The sequence below is a fragment of the Camelina sativa genome, chromosome 8 (assembly GCF_000633955.1).
Source record: "Camelina sativa cultivar DH55 chromosome 8, Cs, whole genome shotgun sequence".
Classification (NCBI taxonomy): Eukaryota; Viridiplantae; Streptophyta; class Magnoliopsida; order Brassicales; family Brassicaceae; genus Camelina; species Camelina sativa.
Genome location: NC_025692.1, coordinates 23,903,739 through 23,922,117, shown reverse-complemented (window position 1 = coordinate 23,922,117; position 18,379 = coordinate 23,903,739). Strand labels below are relative to the sequence as shown.

Genomic DNA, 18,379 nt, shown 5'->3' with positions numbered 1-18,379 from the left:
ACCATCTACGTCTCCAGTATAATCACTGACTCTATATGCCCACACTTTCAGCTCAGACCCCCTTTCAAATATCTTAGAGCTCTTTTTGCTGCCTGAATATGTTCTTCCCTTGGCTTTTCCATGAAACAAGATAACAAACACACCACATACATCATGTATGATAATTTTGATTGCTCTACCTCTCATTGATTTCATCAACTCAAGTATTCTTTATCTCTGTTTTTTTTGTAGACAAACTTAAAAACAGAATCATAAACATATGTATATTTACCAAAGTAAGCAGAGCAAATAAAAAAACCCGGGTATGTGACTAATTACAGTGTCAACACCAGTCAAAAATGAGGCTGTGATCAACAACTTAAGTACCTCATTGAAGTCAACGATCTAGAATGTGAAATATAGTGATGGTTGATATCAGTTCCATATAAAATCAACATAGCCTGATTTCTATATAAAACATGACTTTATGCCATTAGTACACTAAGAAACTAAGAGAGTATGATGAACCGAATTCAGGGACTAACCACTATATAATTCTTCTACTGACGAAAGAAACTCTCATCTGCCATTTTCCACATTTTTTCTTAGTTAACAATTGTATAAAAATGTATAAGTCCGAAGGACCACAACTGATTTAAATTGTTACAGACCTTTATGTTTGGAAAAAAAAACACCAAAGCGATTGAAAAGTAACAATGCTAAGGGTGTCCATGCTTAGGCAATGCCAAAAGCAACATCATCCGTTTCATTTCAAGCAACATCATCCATTCCGTTTCAACATCTAGTCGAACATTCAAAAAGAAAACATTAACCACACAAAAATATGGTGGTTACCGGATCAAACACATGGACATGGGAAAACAGATAGTCTAGAAACTTTAGTAAACAGACAGTTTACAAAACAAAGATTAATGACGACTGGGTTAGACAAGGTAAGAAACGTCAATAGCGTCGAATTTATTCTGTAATATATGTATCAATACACCAACTAACAATCATAACTACACTAAATAAACCGTTCAGTTCTTTGATGAGAGGAGAGAATATAAAAGTACCTAGACTATCCGCTCCTTGTAGTGAATCGGCGCCGATATATAGGTACAGCGATAAATTTGTGAAAGAAAATATAGAATTCCAAAACAAATTTCAAATATAAACGTATGAAAAGAGCTAATTGAACAGGTTTTTACGAAGAGAAGCGTTGATTCGGCAGACTAAAACAAAAAGAAACAACGATTTAGGGAAGGAAGCAAAGAGTGTCTTTTCATTTAATTTATTTAATAAAATAATAACATCAGATTAAATCGTAATTGTTGGATGAGAAACTAAAACATTTTTAACCGTTGGATATAAAAGATCACATCAGCCGTTCCTCAAAAGTGAGTTTGCTATTATATATAGATATAAATAATTGAAATAATTGTTTTCATTTTGAATTATTAAAATTTGATAATTAATAAACAATGGTTTTAAAAATAATTCTTTTAATGATTGAGAAACATTCATAGAGTTTCTTTAGTAGAGGATGATTTTGTTTTAGGTTGTAAGGTCATCTCCATCAAGGCATTTTATAAGTTTCTTATAAATTTGCTAATAATAAAATAGAATATAAATAATGAAAACAGCTTAGTTTTACTAAGCATCGATCGTTATATAAGATGTTTTACATTCATTTAGAAACCCGTGTGTGTCAACTTTTGATTGGTTGGGAGAAAAAAGTTTTTTTTTTGTTTTTTTTTTTAAATTTGTTTTGTTATTCTCTCTCGTCTCTCTCTTCATCAAAAAAATTGGGAGGTGAAATCATCGAAAAAACTGGGTAAGGAAGGATCTCTTTGATTTCACTTCTAGCGAAATTAGGTTTCTATGATGATAGCTGTTTGGGAATTTTGAATTGATCTGATTGTTTGATGATAAGAAACCTTGTTTTTGGTTTAGAATAAGAATCTGATTCTTTTATTAGTGTTTGATGAATGTTAATAATATATGTGTGTGTTGATGTGAACTCAATACTTAATTGTGGTCTCCTCCGTTCTTGTGTATATCCTTTACCAGGTTGGTTCAGGCTCAATGTCAAGAACGCAATTATGCAGCTCAAGTTGATTAATAATCCCAATCTTCTTTTCTCCTATATGATTACTCTCTCTATGTCTCTCTCCTTCGTGTTCTCTCTCTAAGCCCCATACCGACACTTGCATAACTGTTGACCCAAGTCCTAAGTCCTTCTCCTTTCTTCTTTAATCAGATCATGCAACCTTCAAGAACAGAAGTTCAAATTTTCGAAACAAGAGCGATCATGAAGCAGACGAAGAAGAGTAGCAATCTCTCAATCTTCATAATCGTCTTCTTCCTTCTCCTCTTCGGGATCTTCATGTACAATGACAACCTCAAATCCTCCTTTGCTGACTTCTCTTTCTCAACAACCTCCATGAAACTAAATGTTTGTAATGGGGATTGCACAACACTAAGTAAATAAAGATTTTCGGGAGAAGAGTGAAGTTGGTTCTTTTATTAACGATAAACACGTGAGGTCGTCACTAAAACGAGTCAAGATTGAGCTCGTCAGTTCACAGGAGAACTAACAAGCTAATAATGACGAGCTCGGAAGCTAAAAGGAATTATACAGAAAACAATAACGGTTTCAAACGCAAAGTATTGCTCTCTGGGTATTGTTCGAGGGTCTGGATCCTTTTTCCAATAGATGTCTCGAGCTATTTATAGACGAATATAGAGTTAGTGCACTCTAAGGTTTTCTGCGTGAAATCCCGAGATTGTCCTCAGAGGTTGGCCCGTTTCTTGGTATCTCTGGTGAGTCTTTGTTGGGCCGAGTTGGCATATGGGGCAAAGCCCATATCCAACAATGGTCCCCCCTTTAGTCCGGCGAGCGAGGTATTTCTGCGATCGGTGGGCGTACTTCGAGTCTTAACATATGCTTGCTCGGCGCCAAGCTTGAGGTGGGTATCAAGCTGTAGGGGTAGATAGCATGAGAGCGTCGAGCATGAGAGTGAGCGTCGAGCGTGGGAGCGTGAAGGCGTGAGAGCATCGAGGTTCGAGCATGAGGGCGGCGTGCGCTAGAGCATCGATTGTGAGGGCGGCAAGTTCGAGATTGTCGAGCATAAGGGCGGCAAGTGCGAGAGCATTGAGTGCGAGAGCATTGAGCACGAGAGCATCGAGCATGAGGACGGTGAGCGCAAAAGCGTCGAGCGTAAGGGCACGAGAGCATTGAGCACGAGAGCATCGAGCATGAGGACGGTGAGCGCGAAAGCGTAGTGTGTGAGGGTTACAAGCGTGAGCTAGGCGAGCGCGAGAGCATATGTGAGGGCGGCTAACTAGAGTCTGGCAAGCGTGAGGTAATCGAGCGCAAGAGCATAGTGTTAGGGCGGCGAACACGAGAGTGAAAATCGCAAGCGTGAGGTTGGCGAGCGAGAGATCATCGAGTGTGAGGGCATCGAGGTGGTCGAGCGCAAGGATATCGAGCGCGAACGGGAGTGTCGTCAAGCATGAGAGCATCGTTAAGTATGCGAGTGTTGTCAATCGTGAGGGCGACGACGAGCGTGAGAGCATCGTCGAGCGTGAAGGGAAGCGTCATCAGGTATAATAGCGTCGTCGAGCGCAAGAGCGCCATCAAGTTCGAGCGTTGAGCTAAAGGGTATTGTCGAGCACGAGAGCGATGAGCGTGATAGCATTGAGCATGAAAGCATCAAGCTTGATGGTTTTGAACGCAAAAGCGTCGTGAAAGTTTGTCATCGAGCGCGAGAGCACCGTCGTGTGCGAGAGCATTGGGCGTAAGGGCGTCGTCGAGCGCGAGAGCGTCGTCGTGTGCGAGAGCATTGGGCGTAAGGGCGACGTCGTGTGCAAGAGCATTGGGCGTAAGGGCATCGTCGAGTGCGAGAGCGTTGAGCGTGAAGGCATTGAGCGTAAGGCGTTGAGCGCGAAAGTGTCGAGTGTTAGGTCATCGAGCGTGAGGGATACAAGCATATGTTCGATATGCAGCTCGGCTTTGTGTTTTACCGGAGTAAAGTGGTAGGCGAGATGGACTCGCCGTACCTTTAGGTGCGGCTTTTATGTGCGGCTTACCCTAGGGATGCTCGGGGTTGGCAAGAACATGCAAGCTGGAGCTTGGCTTATTAGTTCAGGCGCTCCCAAGCTGCTGCGAGACATGCTCGGCTTTTTGCTTGGTATCGAGATGTATTTTACGGGGCGAGACGTCTCTCGGCTTATACCAAGTTTTTGGGTGGTAGTTGAGATGAGCTCGTCGTACCTTATAGGTGCGGCCCTGGTGTCCGGTTTACCTTGTGGGTGCCCCGAGGTCAGCAAGAGTGTGCAAGTAAGAACTTGGCTTATTCAAACTTGACCGCATGCTAGCTGAATGCGAGACTGGGCTTGGCTTCTTTGTGCGGATTATTTCACCGATGCATCCATGTGGAACGCGTTTTAAATTTTACACCTAGCCAGGGTGATGATGTAGAAGCTGGACACTCGTTAAGAGGGACTCGTTCGACAGAGCTTATTTGACTAAGTGTACTCTTGCGAGTGTAACTTTTTTTGTTGTCGTAAATGTCTTATTTTGAAGAACAGATGAGCTCGGTATGTCGAGCGTTTTTTTTTTTTTTTTTTGAAACTAATGATATCATGATGTTTAACTCACCGTTGATCTTCGGTGTTGAGCTGCGAGTTGGTCATCGATGTCGAGCTGCGAGGCCATTGTTTGGGTTGTGGATAGACCATTGCGTGAACCCGACTCTTAGATGGGTGGTTGTGAGCATGTTTGAATAGTCCTGATGAGAGCAGTTGTCGGTCATAGGTTGTTGGGGATTAGTCTTATGCTCGGTGGCCTTTACCCGAAAATTGCAAACTGTTGATGAGCTAGTCGACGCTAGGTTTGTTGATGCAGAGATAAAGTGTGAGGTCGTTGTGTGGAGGGACTTCTTGTGGTCGGCATGCGCGGGATCAGCGCGAGATATTTTTTGGAGGACGGAAGAGGGTTTTCTAAGTTGGGATCGGCGCGCGGCAGTCTTGGTCGCATCAAGAGCGGCGGTGTTGGTAATGCAAGGTCAGGAAGAGACCGCTGTGACATGGATCGAGAGGGCGATCTGGATTTGCTCGGCAGATCTTGAGGTTTTCGTGGTGTTGAGAGATCAGAGGGATGAGGTTGCTACTTATGCGAGAGGTGATGTGAAAGACCCCGACCCGGACGTCCCAGTGTCCGCGGTCACGGCTTCCATTCGGCCCCATTCCCGGCCGAATATCCTTTGATTCGGTCACTAGGCTTTGGCTCGTGGCCTTGCTTCGTAGACCCCTTTACGCAGCGGAATATAACTTTAACCTTGACCCATCCCTTTGTGCTTAGCCATACAACCAACCAACCCCATTGGCTTGCACATATTAGGGATGGGGACATATAGTCCCTTCGGTGCACGGTGAACGGTTGCTCTTTTGGCTTCCCGAACCACTTACGTACCCAAAGCTCTGTATCGGACGTACCGTTAAAATGACCCATCAGTCATACCATTAATACCCTAATCAACTCGTCGGTCTTGGTATCAGAGCCAGGTCCGATCAACGATCCGACCCCATAATCGAATCGCTGATCAACCACAAACCTGGGCCGATACTTCCGACTGACTTGCTTACCACCCGACCGATCAATCCAACCTACAGCTCGTATCGTCGATGCTATGATCGCCCGATCCGACTAGCGATTGAATCACCGGTCAACTCCCGATCGATCTGTCCATTGACGCGGATCGTCGATGACCTTTTGATCAGTCCAATACTATGATCTCCACGGACGAACCACCGCTTATCCTACGATCGGATCTGCCCGCTTGCCGAACCGTCGCTCGTCTCATCGTACCTTTGATAGAGAGGTAGCATGCGCATCAGTTCGGACGAGTAAACTTGCCGAGCCGCACCCCCTTTTCTTCTTAGCCTTAGATGGACGATGGAAGGATGATGGTGTGTTGGAATGAAGGCCTTGCCCTCTATTTATAGTGCCCTGGCCGAATTCTAGGCTCCAAAAGGCACCTGTCCATCAAGGCCGTTCGGTTATGCCCGTTCGGACATGCCTGTCCGTCTGTGCCTATCCGGCCATGCATGTTCGGTCATGCCGTCCCATGACCGTCCACGAGCTTCCCAGCTGGCCCGGATACTGTCCACCACAGTCCAGCTGGTCGAGCTTAGTCAAGCTGACGCTAGCTGGACGAGCTGATACTAGCTGGCCTAGCTGTCCGCAGCTGATCCATAGCTGTCCGCAGCTGATCCATAGCTGTCCGCAGCTGGCCTATAGTTGTCCATAGCTGGCCGATAGCTGTCCGCAGCTGAACTACTTGTTCATCGAGCTTGTTCAGCTCATTCAGCTCGTATTCCAGCTATTTGAGCTAGTAGCTTAGCTACTTAAGCTCATATAGCTATCGATTTCCTTAAAACAAACTGATGTTCCGCGATACATGATGTTCCGGTTGGGATTGGCTTGTCGGATTGCTGCACCGGTAGGCGTAATGAGATCGGCGGAGTTAACGAACCCAGAGCTCGGCAAGTCAAACTTGAGATCCGCGATCGGCAAGAGGTTTGTCGATCGGCGTTTTGAGCTCCTATCTCGCAATACGAGATTAATGGGCGGTAGAATGGTTTTCACGTGAGGTCGGCGGTGATGAGCTCGGTTGTGACGTGGCCAGCGGTCTTCAAGCGAGATCATCGAGGTTGATTGTTGCTGGTTTCGACGTTTGTCCTGGTGAGATCGAGAGGAGCAAACAGAGAAACGAGGATGAGATCGGCTCTCCAAGGACCGGGGTCGCCGCATGTGCGAGAGGTAAATCCTCAGTTGAGATCACCCTCGGAGGGCGGCATATTGGTCCCGAGGTTGGAAGGGGTGAGCTCATAGATCGGCAGTTTGAGGTCTGCAATTCGCGGGAGAGCGACGACGCATACTCTGATGGTGGCGACGCCGATCTCATGATGGGAGGTTGGCAAGAGGTGACGGGTCCTTTTGGAGACTGTTGCGGCGAGAGATCGTTGACCGTGAGGTCGGCCCTGATTTTGTGATCGGTACTTCCTGCGAGGTTGGCACAAACGATGCTAGTGGTGAGGTCGCTCATTGTTAAGATGCCGATTCTGATGACGTCGATCTCAAGGTAGGAGGTCGAGAAGTCGGCAATTCTCGTGTGATCGAGAGAGATCGGTGGGAGGTGACCGAGGTCGGCACCTCTTGTGAGGTCGGCACGTTTGAGGATGTAGTTGAGATCGGCAATGTAGGGCGTGGAGTTTTTGGTGCTCGCCCTTGTGAGATCGATGCCGATCTTAGGGTCAGTGGCGCCGGTTTTGAGATGGAAGATCGAGAGGATGTGGTGCGATTGCTCGACGCTGGTGAGGTCGGCAATCGTCAAGTGAGGATTGTTGATTCGAGGATGGTGGGATCGATCGATATTCATGATGAGGAGGATGCCTACCTTGACAAGGGGGGCCTTGTTCCGTTGTCGGATGCCGAAGGGATGAGACTACCTGTTGTGAGATCGGCGAAGGCTCCAAAGTGTTCAGCCAGTTGAGGTCGGCGGGACGATGTGCGATGCTCCGGAGGTTGGCGAATCCTAATTCTAGGTCAGCCTTTTCCTGCCATTGGGGCGAGCTATGGTAAGCGGAAAATGGGAGTGTGCGAGCTCCGACATGTCTCCGTAGCTGCGGTTCGAGAGGTGTGGTTGGTGTGCCGGGCTCTGGTAACATGGACGCAACAGTTTCTTCTTCACTTAAGTTCTATGAGTTCTCCATGTTGTCACGAGTTTTTGGGAGAGTGCTGACCGTCAGTTTTGAACGTCAAAAGAGGAGCGTTCTACTCTCGCCCCACGGTGGTCGCCAATTGTTTGTACCGGGGATTGCACAACACAAAGTAAATAAAGATTTTCGGGGGAAGAGTGAAGTTGGTTCTTTTATTAACGATAAAAACGTGAGGTCGTCACTAAAACGAGTCAAGATTGAGCTCGTCAGTTCATAGGAGAACTAACAAGCTAATAATGACGAGCTCAGAAGCTAAAAGGAATTATACAAAAAACAATAACGGTTTCAAACGCAAAGTATTGCTCTCTGGGTATTGTTCGAGGGTCTGGATCCTTTTTCCAATAGATGTCTCGAGCTATTTATAGGCGAATATAGAGTTAGGGCACTCTAAGGTTTTTTGCGTGAAATCCCGAGATCTCTGGTGAGTTTTTGTTGGGCCGAGTTGGCATATGGGGCAAAGCCCATATCCAACACTAAAGAATGTTCAAGAATCGATCAAGAACGTGCCACTGGAAGAGTGCGATCTCTTCACCGGTGAGTGGGTGTTCGATAACAAGATGCATCCATTATACAAAGAGGAAGAGTGTGAGTTCTTGACAGAACAAGTGACTTGCTTAAGAAACGGAAGGAAAGATTCGTTGTATCAGAACTGGAGATGGCAACCTAGAGACTGTTCTTTACCAAAGTAAAGTTTCAAGATGCTCTGTTTAATTAACTTTTATTGTTTGATTGATTTAGTTTTTTTTCAATAATTGTTTGTGTTTTATGATTGGTTTGATTGAAAGATTCAGAGCAAAAGTGTTGCTTGAGAAGCTGAGGAACAAGAGGTTGATGTTTGTCGGTGACTCGCTTAACCGGAACCAATGGGAATCAATGGTTTGTTTCGTTCAATCAGAGATTGAATTGCTACAATCGTGGTGATTATGTTCCTGGACTCAACTCAAGGTCAGATTGATGTGAGGGTTTTAAGATGAGGGAGGAGAGTTTGGTTGGTTTATTTATCTTTGAGCAAATGGATTAGTTTCTGGTTTTTGTGTTTTGTTTTTGTTTCCTCCTATCCTACTACATATTTGTTTTTCATATTTCTTTGTGAAATTCAGACAATGTGTTTGGTGTAATTTGTCCTCCTCATCACTCACTTGAGAGTCTTGTCATTTCATGTAATTTCTGATTTAAGAACCATCAATGGACCAATGACTTGAGACAATACTGAAACTTTGTCCTCCTCATCACTGATTCATGTAATTTCTCAATCCTAAACAAACTACCATGCTTCACAAGACAAGACAAGGTCTTGTTAACACCCAGTTATAAAGCTCGACCTTTGAAAAAGCAGTGAACAAGAATGTTAGATATGGGCTTTGCCCCCAACATTTACAGAAGCCCAAACAGAAGATCTTAGGAAGTTTTGGGCTTGAAGTCTTGGATCTAGCCCAACAGGCCGCAAGGGCAAAATCGTCATTTTACAGAGAGACAGTAGAAACCCTAGGTCACTGGCCCACTATATATATCAGATGTCATTCTCAGATCAAGGGATCCACGTTTTCTTGGGCAATTAGAGAGAGAGAAGAGCTATTATTTTCTTATTAAGCGCTTAGCTCCCTAATTGTCATTTTCTGTAAATCCTTCTTTTGAATTCTTCGTTAAATAAAAGGACCAGATCCGATTCATCCCATTTATATTCTTATCATTTATATTGTCGATTTCATACATCAACAATTTGGCGCCCACCGTGGGGCTGAAACGGAATCCTTGCATTTTGACGAAAAGAATTTGAAGACAAGGCGTTTTCGGAAAACAAGAAGCATGTCTCACAACGATCTTTCTAGCAACGAAGCTGTCGACTCCTCCGTGGACCGCGTCGTGTCTCCCAGGCATACCATATGGGGGTGCACCCGTGCGAGAGTGAACCAACCCCAAGGCGTCAACAGGACCTAATCAGCTGCGGTCGAAAACGCAACACTCACCGACCGCGAAGCCATAGGCGCTACGCGCATCGCTCCGACCAATGGCCCAGACGATGGCACTACCCCTTCGGAACGTGCAACCGTAGGCGACAATCCAATCGACCACGAAGCCGTAGGCGCTACGTGTGTCGCTCCGACTAATGGCCTACCCAATGGCGCTATCCCTTTTGATCGTGCAGCTGACGGCGTCACCCCTCCTAGCCACGCGCGTAGAGGCGTTACTATCAGTCAATCCACACTTGATCGAGCGGTACGAAGAACCCTGGGTCGGATGAGCGGTCAAGCGGCGCACATAGAATCTCAAGCACGGAGTGACCACGAAAGGCATCATAGACAACAATTTGAGCCTCGACACGGACAAAATGAAGACGCACTGGCGCCACGCACTCCTCGAGCTGAGCACAACACTCCGCGAGCTGAGAACAATACTCCACGAGCTAAACTCAATACTCCGCGAACTGAGCACAACGTCGCTACCTTGCCACGCGCTGAGCACCACGCAAACGTGCAAAACACGCAAAACTCTCGTTTAAAACCCAAGAGACCTAGAACACCCAATTATAAAGCTCGACCTTTGAAAAAGCAGTGAACAAGAATGTTGGATATGGGCTTTGCCCCCCAACATTTACAGAAGCCCAAACAGAAGATCTTAGGAAGTTTTGGGCTTGAAGTCTTGGATCTAGCCAAACAGGCCGCATGGGCAAAATCATCATTTTACAGAGAGACAGAAGAAACCCTAGGTCACTGGCCCACTATATATATCAGATGTCATTGTCAGATCAAGGGATCCACGTTTTCTTGGGCAATTAGAGAGATAAGAGCTATTATTTTCGTATTAAGCGCTTAGCTCCCTAATTGTCATTTTCTGTAAATTCTTCTATTGAATTCTTCGTTAAATAAAAGGACCAGATCCGATTCATCCCATTTATATTCTTATCATTTATATTGTCGATTTCATACATCAACAAAGAAGGCAATGCATCTAGTTTCACTAAAATGTGGTATATTTGTACTTCAAAATAGAAAAGTAAAGTTTAAGAATTCCAAATTTAAGAACCATCAATGGATTTTATAAAGTTTCTTAAAAAGTTCTTAATTTCATTTTTTCAAAATTATTAATAAAACTTGTTTTAAGCAACTTTGATTAAATACTTTGATGGAGATGCTCTAAGTGGGTTACTTTGATTAATTTAATATTAATTATATAATTAGTTTAATTTTGAGTAACTTAAATGAGTGGCTCCATTGAACATGATGTGAGGTTTCTCTTTTAACAATAGCTCTGTGGCATTGACTGATTTGACGACTGACGTTGTATCAAAGCGAACTAGATTAAGATCCGTGCTAGAGCACGGATTGAAATTCATTTTATTTATATTGTAATTTTTATATAAAATAAAATTTATGTGATTGTTTTTAAATGTTTTTTGAATAAAACATTATGCAATAAAATCATATGCTAAATATGTTGGCTTGAAAAAAGACACATATTTTGTAATTTTTATATTGTTAATGATTCTAGATAAGTACTTGTGCTATAACACTGATTAAATTTTATTTTATACAAAATTTTGTATATTTTATATTTTAAAACAAAATTTTAATATGTTGTATTAGGTTATATATGTGAAGTACAATATATATTTTACATCATGACTTGAATGTCATTATAAGACATAATTTTGTAAATGTGTTTTTTAAAAAGCGAGTTATTATATTATGAGTAATTTAATATATTGTTATATTTTTTGTTTTAATATAATTGGTTTCATGAAATTCTTTCATATTATAGTGACATATTATTGACATTGCTATAACAAATCAATTTAGAGTGTTTATAGTTTCTAACTTTTATATCAAGTTTCAATATATGAAAAATATTTCAAAATAAATTATTTAAAGTTTATTATATTATATAAAATTATAAAATTCAACAAAAATATAAAATTGAATTTAAATAGTCAAATTTTGACCCGTTACTCAATAAAATTTTAATTCAATAGATATTATTTTTAAAGAATAATATTACTAAAGCTTGAATATTTTATAGATTAAACAATTTATATTTGTTTTTAAAAATTCAGCTTATGTTATATCCGGAAATAAAACTATTTTTTAATTATAATAAATAATATGATAATTTATTTGTTTCACAAAATATAATCATATATAAAAATGAGAGGTGAAGTATAATGATAATTAACAAATTAATATGTTAAGTTAGATATCAAATGATTTTATTTGATGAATAATTTAATAAAGGAAATTAATATGGTAAGTTAGATGATATGATTCTTTAGAATATTCTCTTTAAGATTTTCTGTATAACCTATTTGTCACCAATTAATCTATCAATTAATGTATAACATATTTGTAACCAACTTATTAAAATTATATAGTCTACAAAACAATATCGTGTATTTCCGTTTTATTATAATGGGGATAAAGTAAAAATAAAAATTTTAAGAAGATAAGATTGTTGGTTTAAGGGCATCTCCAACTCCACTCTATTTTAGAATCAAATTTTTATTATAAAGCAACATTTGCTTCAACCTTACTCTATAATTTACTCTAAAATAGAGAAAATGATAAGATTGTTCTATATATAGAGCAACTCTATTTCCACCTCTATTTTTTTTAAGCTAACTCTATTTTAGAGTTGAAAATAGAGTAATACATTGAAGGAAAATAATGCTCTATTTTTGGGGAAAGAATAGAGATATATTTAACATAGGTTTTGTTGGGCCGTAACAAAAAGTACAGAAAAGGCCTTTTGGATCCATGTCGGTAACCTACTAATATCTTATTCTGGAAACTGGGAGATCAAGTAAACAGAAAAAATAACCCCTCAAAGTCTCGCACCGCGGCCTCCAAACAGATCTAAAACCTAAATTCTCCTCTCTCTCTCTCGAGTAGACAAATTCTTGCCGGCCGATCGACACCATGTTAAAATTCTTCTGTAAGATCTCTATCTATCTATCTGTAACTCGAAATTTGTTTGTTGCCCTTGATGAAGCGTTAGATGTGTTTTATTCTATATATTTTTGTTTTGTTTTGCCTCTCTTCATAACTGTAACTGTATATACATCTCGGCCTCGTAGGCGACGTTAATAAAACAGTTATAATCTGGGACGTGAAGGCATGCCCGATCCCTGAAGGTCTTGACAGTTATGATATTTGGAACAACGTCCAAAAATCCCTATCGAATATTGGGTATCCAACTACACACATTCTAGAATTTAGGGCATATTGTGATTATTTTCTAACGGATGATAGTAGGCCTAGCGGTCCTTATATTCCTTTGATGCACGCATCTTCAGGTGACTCTAAAGGTGAAGACTCTCTCTCTCTCTCCCTCTCTCTCCCTCAGTTTTACCATATCTTTTGATGGTCTGCGTTTATATATATATTCAGAAGCTGAAGATGAGAGACGTAAAAAGATTTTAGTGGACCTGTTATGCGAGGCAGGCGAAAATCGCTCAAGAATAAACTTGTTGCTGATCATTGGAGACGTGTCAGAACAGACTCAGTTCATGAGGGCTCTTAAGTTTTTGAAAGAGGCGAAGCCCCACAATGTTTTCCTGGCACTCCCTCGTCCTCCATCATCAGAGGATTTGGTTGCAACTGTACGTGAAGTTTGGCTTTGGGAAACCTTAGCTGTTGGAGGATATCCTATGGGCTATATTCCAAGTGAAGACGATTCTGATTATGATTCTTCTGACGATTAGTCACCAAAGCTCGAACGAAGCATTTTTATCTTATTGTTCATTTGAACAATCTTCAAATAAGCTGGTTGATATAACGACTGTTAACTCTAATGACAAAAATGTTAACCAGGATTAAAATATACCACATGTGGTTAATTAGAAGGAACTAAAGACACTGATGCCCTCTTCTTCTTCCCCAAATCGATTTTGAGTTTTAGAACCCTAGAACCCTAAACATTACAATTGAAATTAACAGTGGTTTCATACCTTATCTATCAGTTGATTCTTGCAACGAACACACCAAACAATCAACCAGAACCGCAACTACTCAGACGGCAACTATCATCGCAATCAAAGGAATTCAGGATTTGAAGTTTGAGAAGAAAAATCGCTTTTAGGGTTCTAGGGTTCTAAAACTCGAAATCGATTTGGGGGAAGAAGAAGAGGGTAACAATGTCTTTAGTTCCCTCTAGTTAACCACGTGAGGTTATAGTTTAATCCTGGTTAATATTTCTGTTATTAGAGTTAACAGTCGTTATGTCGTAAGTATGGATCTACCGTTATTAATAAAATGAAGGTTTTTAAAAACAACGGAAATTAAACCAGGTATTTTTTGGGAAATTTAATAACTAGAAGAATTAAACGGCCAAAAAAAAATTAGATGGCGTATTTTTCGTGTTTTTCCCAAAGAATAACTGTCTGCATGCTAGCTGGGGATGGGATGAGGTCTGTGCAGGACAATAAGGGCATTTGCATCTGAGGGAAGCACAGTTCTTGCTGAGTCTCATCACTGACTGCTTGCTAATAACATGACGGCAAGGCATCATCATCATTGGCGGGTTATCTTTGCTGCTCTCATCTCTACTCACTGGACAAACGAAAACCGAGTGAAACTGTAACTCATTCCCCAACTCCAGAGGAACAGGGAGCTGTTTCATCTCTTCCCATTCTTCTTTCTTCAAAGGCGCCATTACATCAACCAGCTTCTCTGCATAAGGACACTTGTCAAGTTTTCCAATCCATATCTGAAAAGTCACAAGCTTTTGTATCTCTCGTAGGTGGCCAGAACAGTATCTCGGGAAATGGGTTCTTGCATACTTCATAGCATCATCACGGTTCCCTTCTCTCAACATATCACAGTACTTCAAACTAATGGGTTTAAACTCCACCTCTGAACTCTTTTCCGTCAGCTTTCCTCGGTTGGCAGAGATCCTTCTCATTGCTGGCTCAATGTTTCTTCTGAGCTTCATTGACTCAACGATTTGCTTGATTTCAACTGACTGAGATCTAACCAGACAGTCACCAACCTCGAACAACCCTTTTCTGTAACAATGCTGGATAAGTATCTTATTCACCAAACGGATATCGAAACCAATGCTTCTGCAGGCTAGAGATATGTCGGGATGGTAAAAACTCTCCAAAACTTTCACCAACTTGTCAAGACTCTGTTTCGTTTCCTTCTGTGATCTCTTAAGCTGGATAGTAGGGAGAAGGGCATCAAGCTTTCGGCGAGAACAGATTCAGGTTCCACACCATTGTTGTTACCTAATTGGATTCGATGCAACGTATCTTGGATTGTATCACAAGCAAGATCGATCACATCAAGAGAAACAGAGTGATGCAGATTCTGTTTCTTAGTAACTCGATCGAATGCATCTTTCACAACAGCAGTCGTCTGATCCATTCCTCCTCTTCTTGATTAAGCTTAAAAAAGTTTCACTACCAAACTGCAAAACATACAATAAATTAAACTGATTAGACATCTAAATTGGTCATTAACAAAAGAAATCGATTTCTTCTTTTCCCCTAATAATAATAGTAAGTAAGCAAGTAAGCAGATCGTATTACTAATAAACCCAAAAGCAATGATATTGTAACAAATCATCAAAAGCAAAAATATTTGAATTCAGTAATTAGAAGACAGATAGAAAGATGTGGAGTACCGTAAAAGGCGACTGAGAATTTCGAAAATTCAGAATCCAAAAGCCATCGAAAGAAGGAACGAAGCGAAACCATAAAATCCGACTTATGTATTTATAACGAAGATGATTTGGCATGACGAATCAAAATTGTTAAGATTTGGTTTCTGAAAACATGGAACCACTTATTTGATTATTCAATTATTTCACAAAATCTATAATTAATGGAAATTATGGAATATATCTTTAAAGAAAATATTAATATGGTTACGTTGACTTAGACACCAACACCTACTCAATACAAAATCCTTAAACATCATCATCTAATTCAATCTGCAATCATTTCTAAAGAGAAGCCAATTCAAATTCAAATTCACACAAATCTGTTTCTTAAAAAAAAAAAAAAAAACTCAATGGAACATTCATTCTAATTACCAAAAGACCCTCGTTGAGCTTCACCTATATAAATAAAATGATTCCACATAGTTAACTAATTACCATCCTTCCCACTTGTGCATGAAGTCATCCCACATAGTAATTGCAATGGAGTCTCGTAGAGAGTCAGCTGCAATATCTGTAGGCGTAGAATTCAAGTGCAGCAATTCCAGTTCTTCTTCCTCTTGTCCATACGGTTCCTCCACTGGACCAACATCTTCAGCACAAGCAGCGAAGAGCCAGTCGTGAATCCCGTCTTCCCTTTTAATGAAGTTGTGTAGAGCACAAGTAGCAATCACCAGATCCCTCTGGACATGGAACGGATACTGAGGCGCCGATATCAGGATTGGAAACCGGGTTTTCAGCATGCTGAATGGTCTTTGAATAACGTTGCTTAGAGACATGTGCCGGTGATTGAAAAGCTCATGTGCGTTCTGTGGCATTTGGCTTGCACCACGGAACTCATGGAGACAGTACCTTGTTCCCGGGTATGGAGCAATGAATCCTTCTGTGTTTGTATAGTCTCTATCGACAAGATAATATTTTCCTGGAAAAAGGGAGCAAACTTGAGATGGGACTCGTAGAAATCTCAAGGGATATGCTGGATGTAAGTTAGAAAAAATAACCTTTGGGAGCTTGTGGGAAATTCTGGTTTGGATCGTCTAGGACTGCTCTTAAGATGTGTAAATCCTCAACAGAGCCTTCCCATCCCGGATAGACAAATATAAACTGTGAATCAAAAGTGCAAGCTGCAAGCACATTCTGAGTAAGTATGCCTTTCTTGTTCTGAAACCGGGGCTGGTGTTTTGTAGGAAGGTGAGCAGGAATTTGCAAGCCATCTACAACTCCGATACAATCCTGAGTTAAGAAGGGTATAAAACAAAGCAAAACTAAGAACTTTGCATCACAGTTCCAAAACTCAAGAGTTTCTAATGATGATTAGATACTTTCATTACCTGGAAATATGGATAGAGCCTTTTGCTATTGACTATCTCGGGAGGTGTTTCCAGAGATGGTGGGTGAAGGAACTCACGTGACAAGGACTTAACCGCCTTTAGCACGTTGTTAAAATGCCGGCTAATGGTTTCACCAGAACGCTGAAACCTCTCTTGTATCACTCTGATTCGCTGATTATGGCCAATGATGCTTAAGAATATAGCAACCTGCTCTTCTACCAAAACACTAGGAGTATCACGCAGCAAGCCTTTCCCTCGAAGCGTTTCAGATAGCTTATGAAACACATGCTTATCCATCCGAAGCAGTTCCCTGCAATCTTTAACAGGTCCTTCTAGCAAGGCTTTCAAATATGTACATATCGTAGGAGGCGAATTACTCTGAGGTTGATTTACACAACTGTGGTAGTACAAGTAACCAGCAGCTGCAGCAACTAATTCCATCTCATCCAATTCTATGTCAAAATCTTCGTTACTAGTGGACGAATCTGAAAGTAGAGCCAAAGATAACAGAGCAATTCCATATGATCAAAGTTTCTACTAGTGACAATATATCTTCATTCATAAGTAAAATGAAAGCAAAGAACCCCACATAAGCTAAGCCAACAGAAGCAGAGACAAACAGAGAGATTGAGGCCAACGAAAACGCCTTCACAACTCCTTCATCAAAGGATGAATTCGTCGCAAAGTTTGGATCACCGTGAAGAACCTTCGCCGGATGCAGATCTGATGCACCACCACACTCGGAACCCTAATCTCAACACCACCGTTTAGCCTAGATTCATCGGATCTCAAAGAAAAACCTAACAATAAAAAGCAATTAAACTAACTAATTTATCTAACGGATGTTATTTTGCCCAAAGGTTTAAAGAAACAACTGATAATAAGAGACCTGCTAAACGAATGACTTTTTGAAATGAGAAAGTAGGTATGTTGACCAACACCTTGTAAATCATCCAATGCTTTGATGCATTTGCTGATAGAGAATCTATCCACGTCCTTGGTCAATGCCGCTGCCCTCATTTTGGAAGCTGCTGCGATTTCTAGCATTGCTTCAACAATTGCATCGCCACAAGCCTTGCGACCTCTCTTGCGTGTTGTTGTTGGTCCAGAACTAGAAGGTGTACGCTTGTTCTGTCCACCAGTGACGTTAACTTCATCTCCAGAGCCAGAGAAAGGTTCATCATCACCAGACATCCTTCAAAAAAAGACCAAAAAAGCTTCAACGTAAGAGAATCAAAACAATGAACGAACCTCTAAGCTCGATAGCTAGGGTTTTTTTTTTTAACTCGATACATGACAACAAAATTGGATTCTTCATCTTAAAAGACAAGGAGCAACTAGGGTTTGATTTCGATGAACACAAAGCTTACATGTAGAAACGGAAACAAGACGATGAAAACGAAGATGGAAGAAGCTTTTGCTTAAAGCCTGAGAGAGTGAGAGATTAACCAAAGCGTCCACATTAGTTAAATATCCGATCAACTCATATTTTCTCTAATTGTGGACCAGAACCTTATCCTAAATCTCAAAATTGAGTGTATACCATATACCTTTAATTTGCCTAATTGAGTTGAATAATCAATTACTTAATCTTCGATTATTTGAAAAACAATACTAACACAAGTATG

General features: G+C 41.1%; 2 protein-coding genes and 1 pseudogene across 3 annotated transcripts; 1 reads left to right on the top strand and 2 right to left on the bottom strand.

The window, feature by feature from the left end:
* On the top strand, positions 12,566 to 13,581 carry LOC104708242. 2 transcript variants are annotated; one of them, XM_019229179.1, is made up of 4 exons: positions 12,566 to 12,694; positions 12,834 to 12,947; positions 13,055 to 13,066; positions 13,149 to 13,581. In XM_019229179.1, exons 2-4 carry the CDS (start codon positions 12,905 to 12,907, stop codon positions 13,460 to 13,462), a joined length of 369 nt encoding a protein of 122 aa, XP_019084724.1. In that variant the 5' UTR covers positions 12,566 to 12,694; positions 12,834 to 12,904; the 3' UTR covers positions 13,463 to 13,581. The 2 variants fall into 2 exon arrangements, with proteins under 2 accessions (XP_019084724.1, XP_010423084.1); XM_010424782.2 differs by having other exon boundaries at positions 12,566 to 12,693; positions 12,836 to 13,066.
* Positions 13,668 to 15,158, bottom strand: LOC104708241 (annotated as a pseudogene).
* LOC104708239 (putative nuclease HARBI1) lies at positions 15,665 to 18,285 on the bottom strand. Its single transcript, XM_019228904.1, has 5 exons — positions 18,122 to 18,285; positions 17,693 to 17,946; positions 16,752 to 17,551; positions 16,422 to 16,653; positions 15,665 to 16,342 (listed from the first exon to the last, which is right to left on the bottom strand). Exons 3-5 carry the CDS (start codon positions 17,190 to 17,192, stop codon positions 15,855 to 15,857), a joined length of 1,161 nt encoding a protein of 386 aa, XP_019084449.1. The 5' UTR covers positions 17,193 to 17,551; positions 17,693 to 17,946; positions 18,122 to 18,285; the 3' UTR covers positions 15,665 to 15,854.

Bases quoted from the DNA above. Each gene is read 5' to 3' on its own strand.
- LOC104708242 (XM_010424782.2), top strand. The intron at 13,067-13,148 runs GTGAAGACTCTC...ATATATATTCAG, and splicing joins ATCTTCAGGTGACTCTAAAG to AAGCTGAAGATGAGAGACGT.
- LOC104708239 (XM_019228904.1), bottom strand. From the start codon at position 17,192: ATGGAATTAGTTGCTGCAGCTGCTGGTTACTTGTACTACCACAGTTGT. The intron at 16,654-16,751 runs GTAATGAAAGTA...TTCTTAACTCAG, and splicing joins GGCTCTATCCATATTTCCAG to GATTGTATCGGAGTTGTAGA. The intron at 16,343-16,421 runs GTTATTTTTTCT...CCCTTTTTCCAG, and splicing joins TTTCCCACAAGCTCCCAAAG to GAAAATATTATCTTGTCGAT.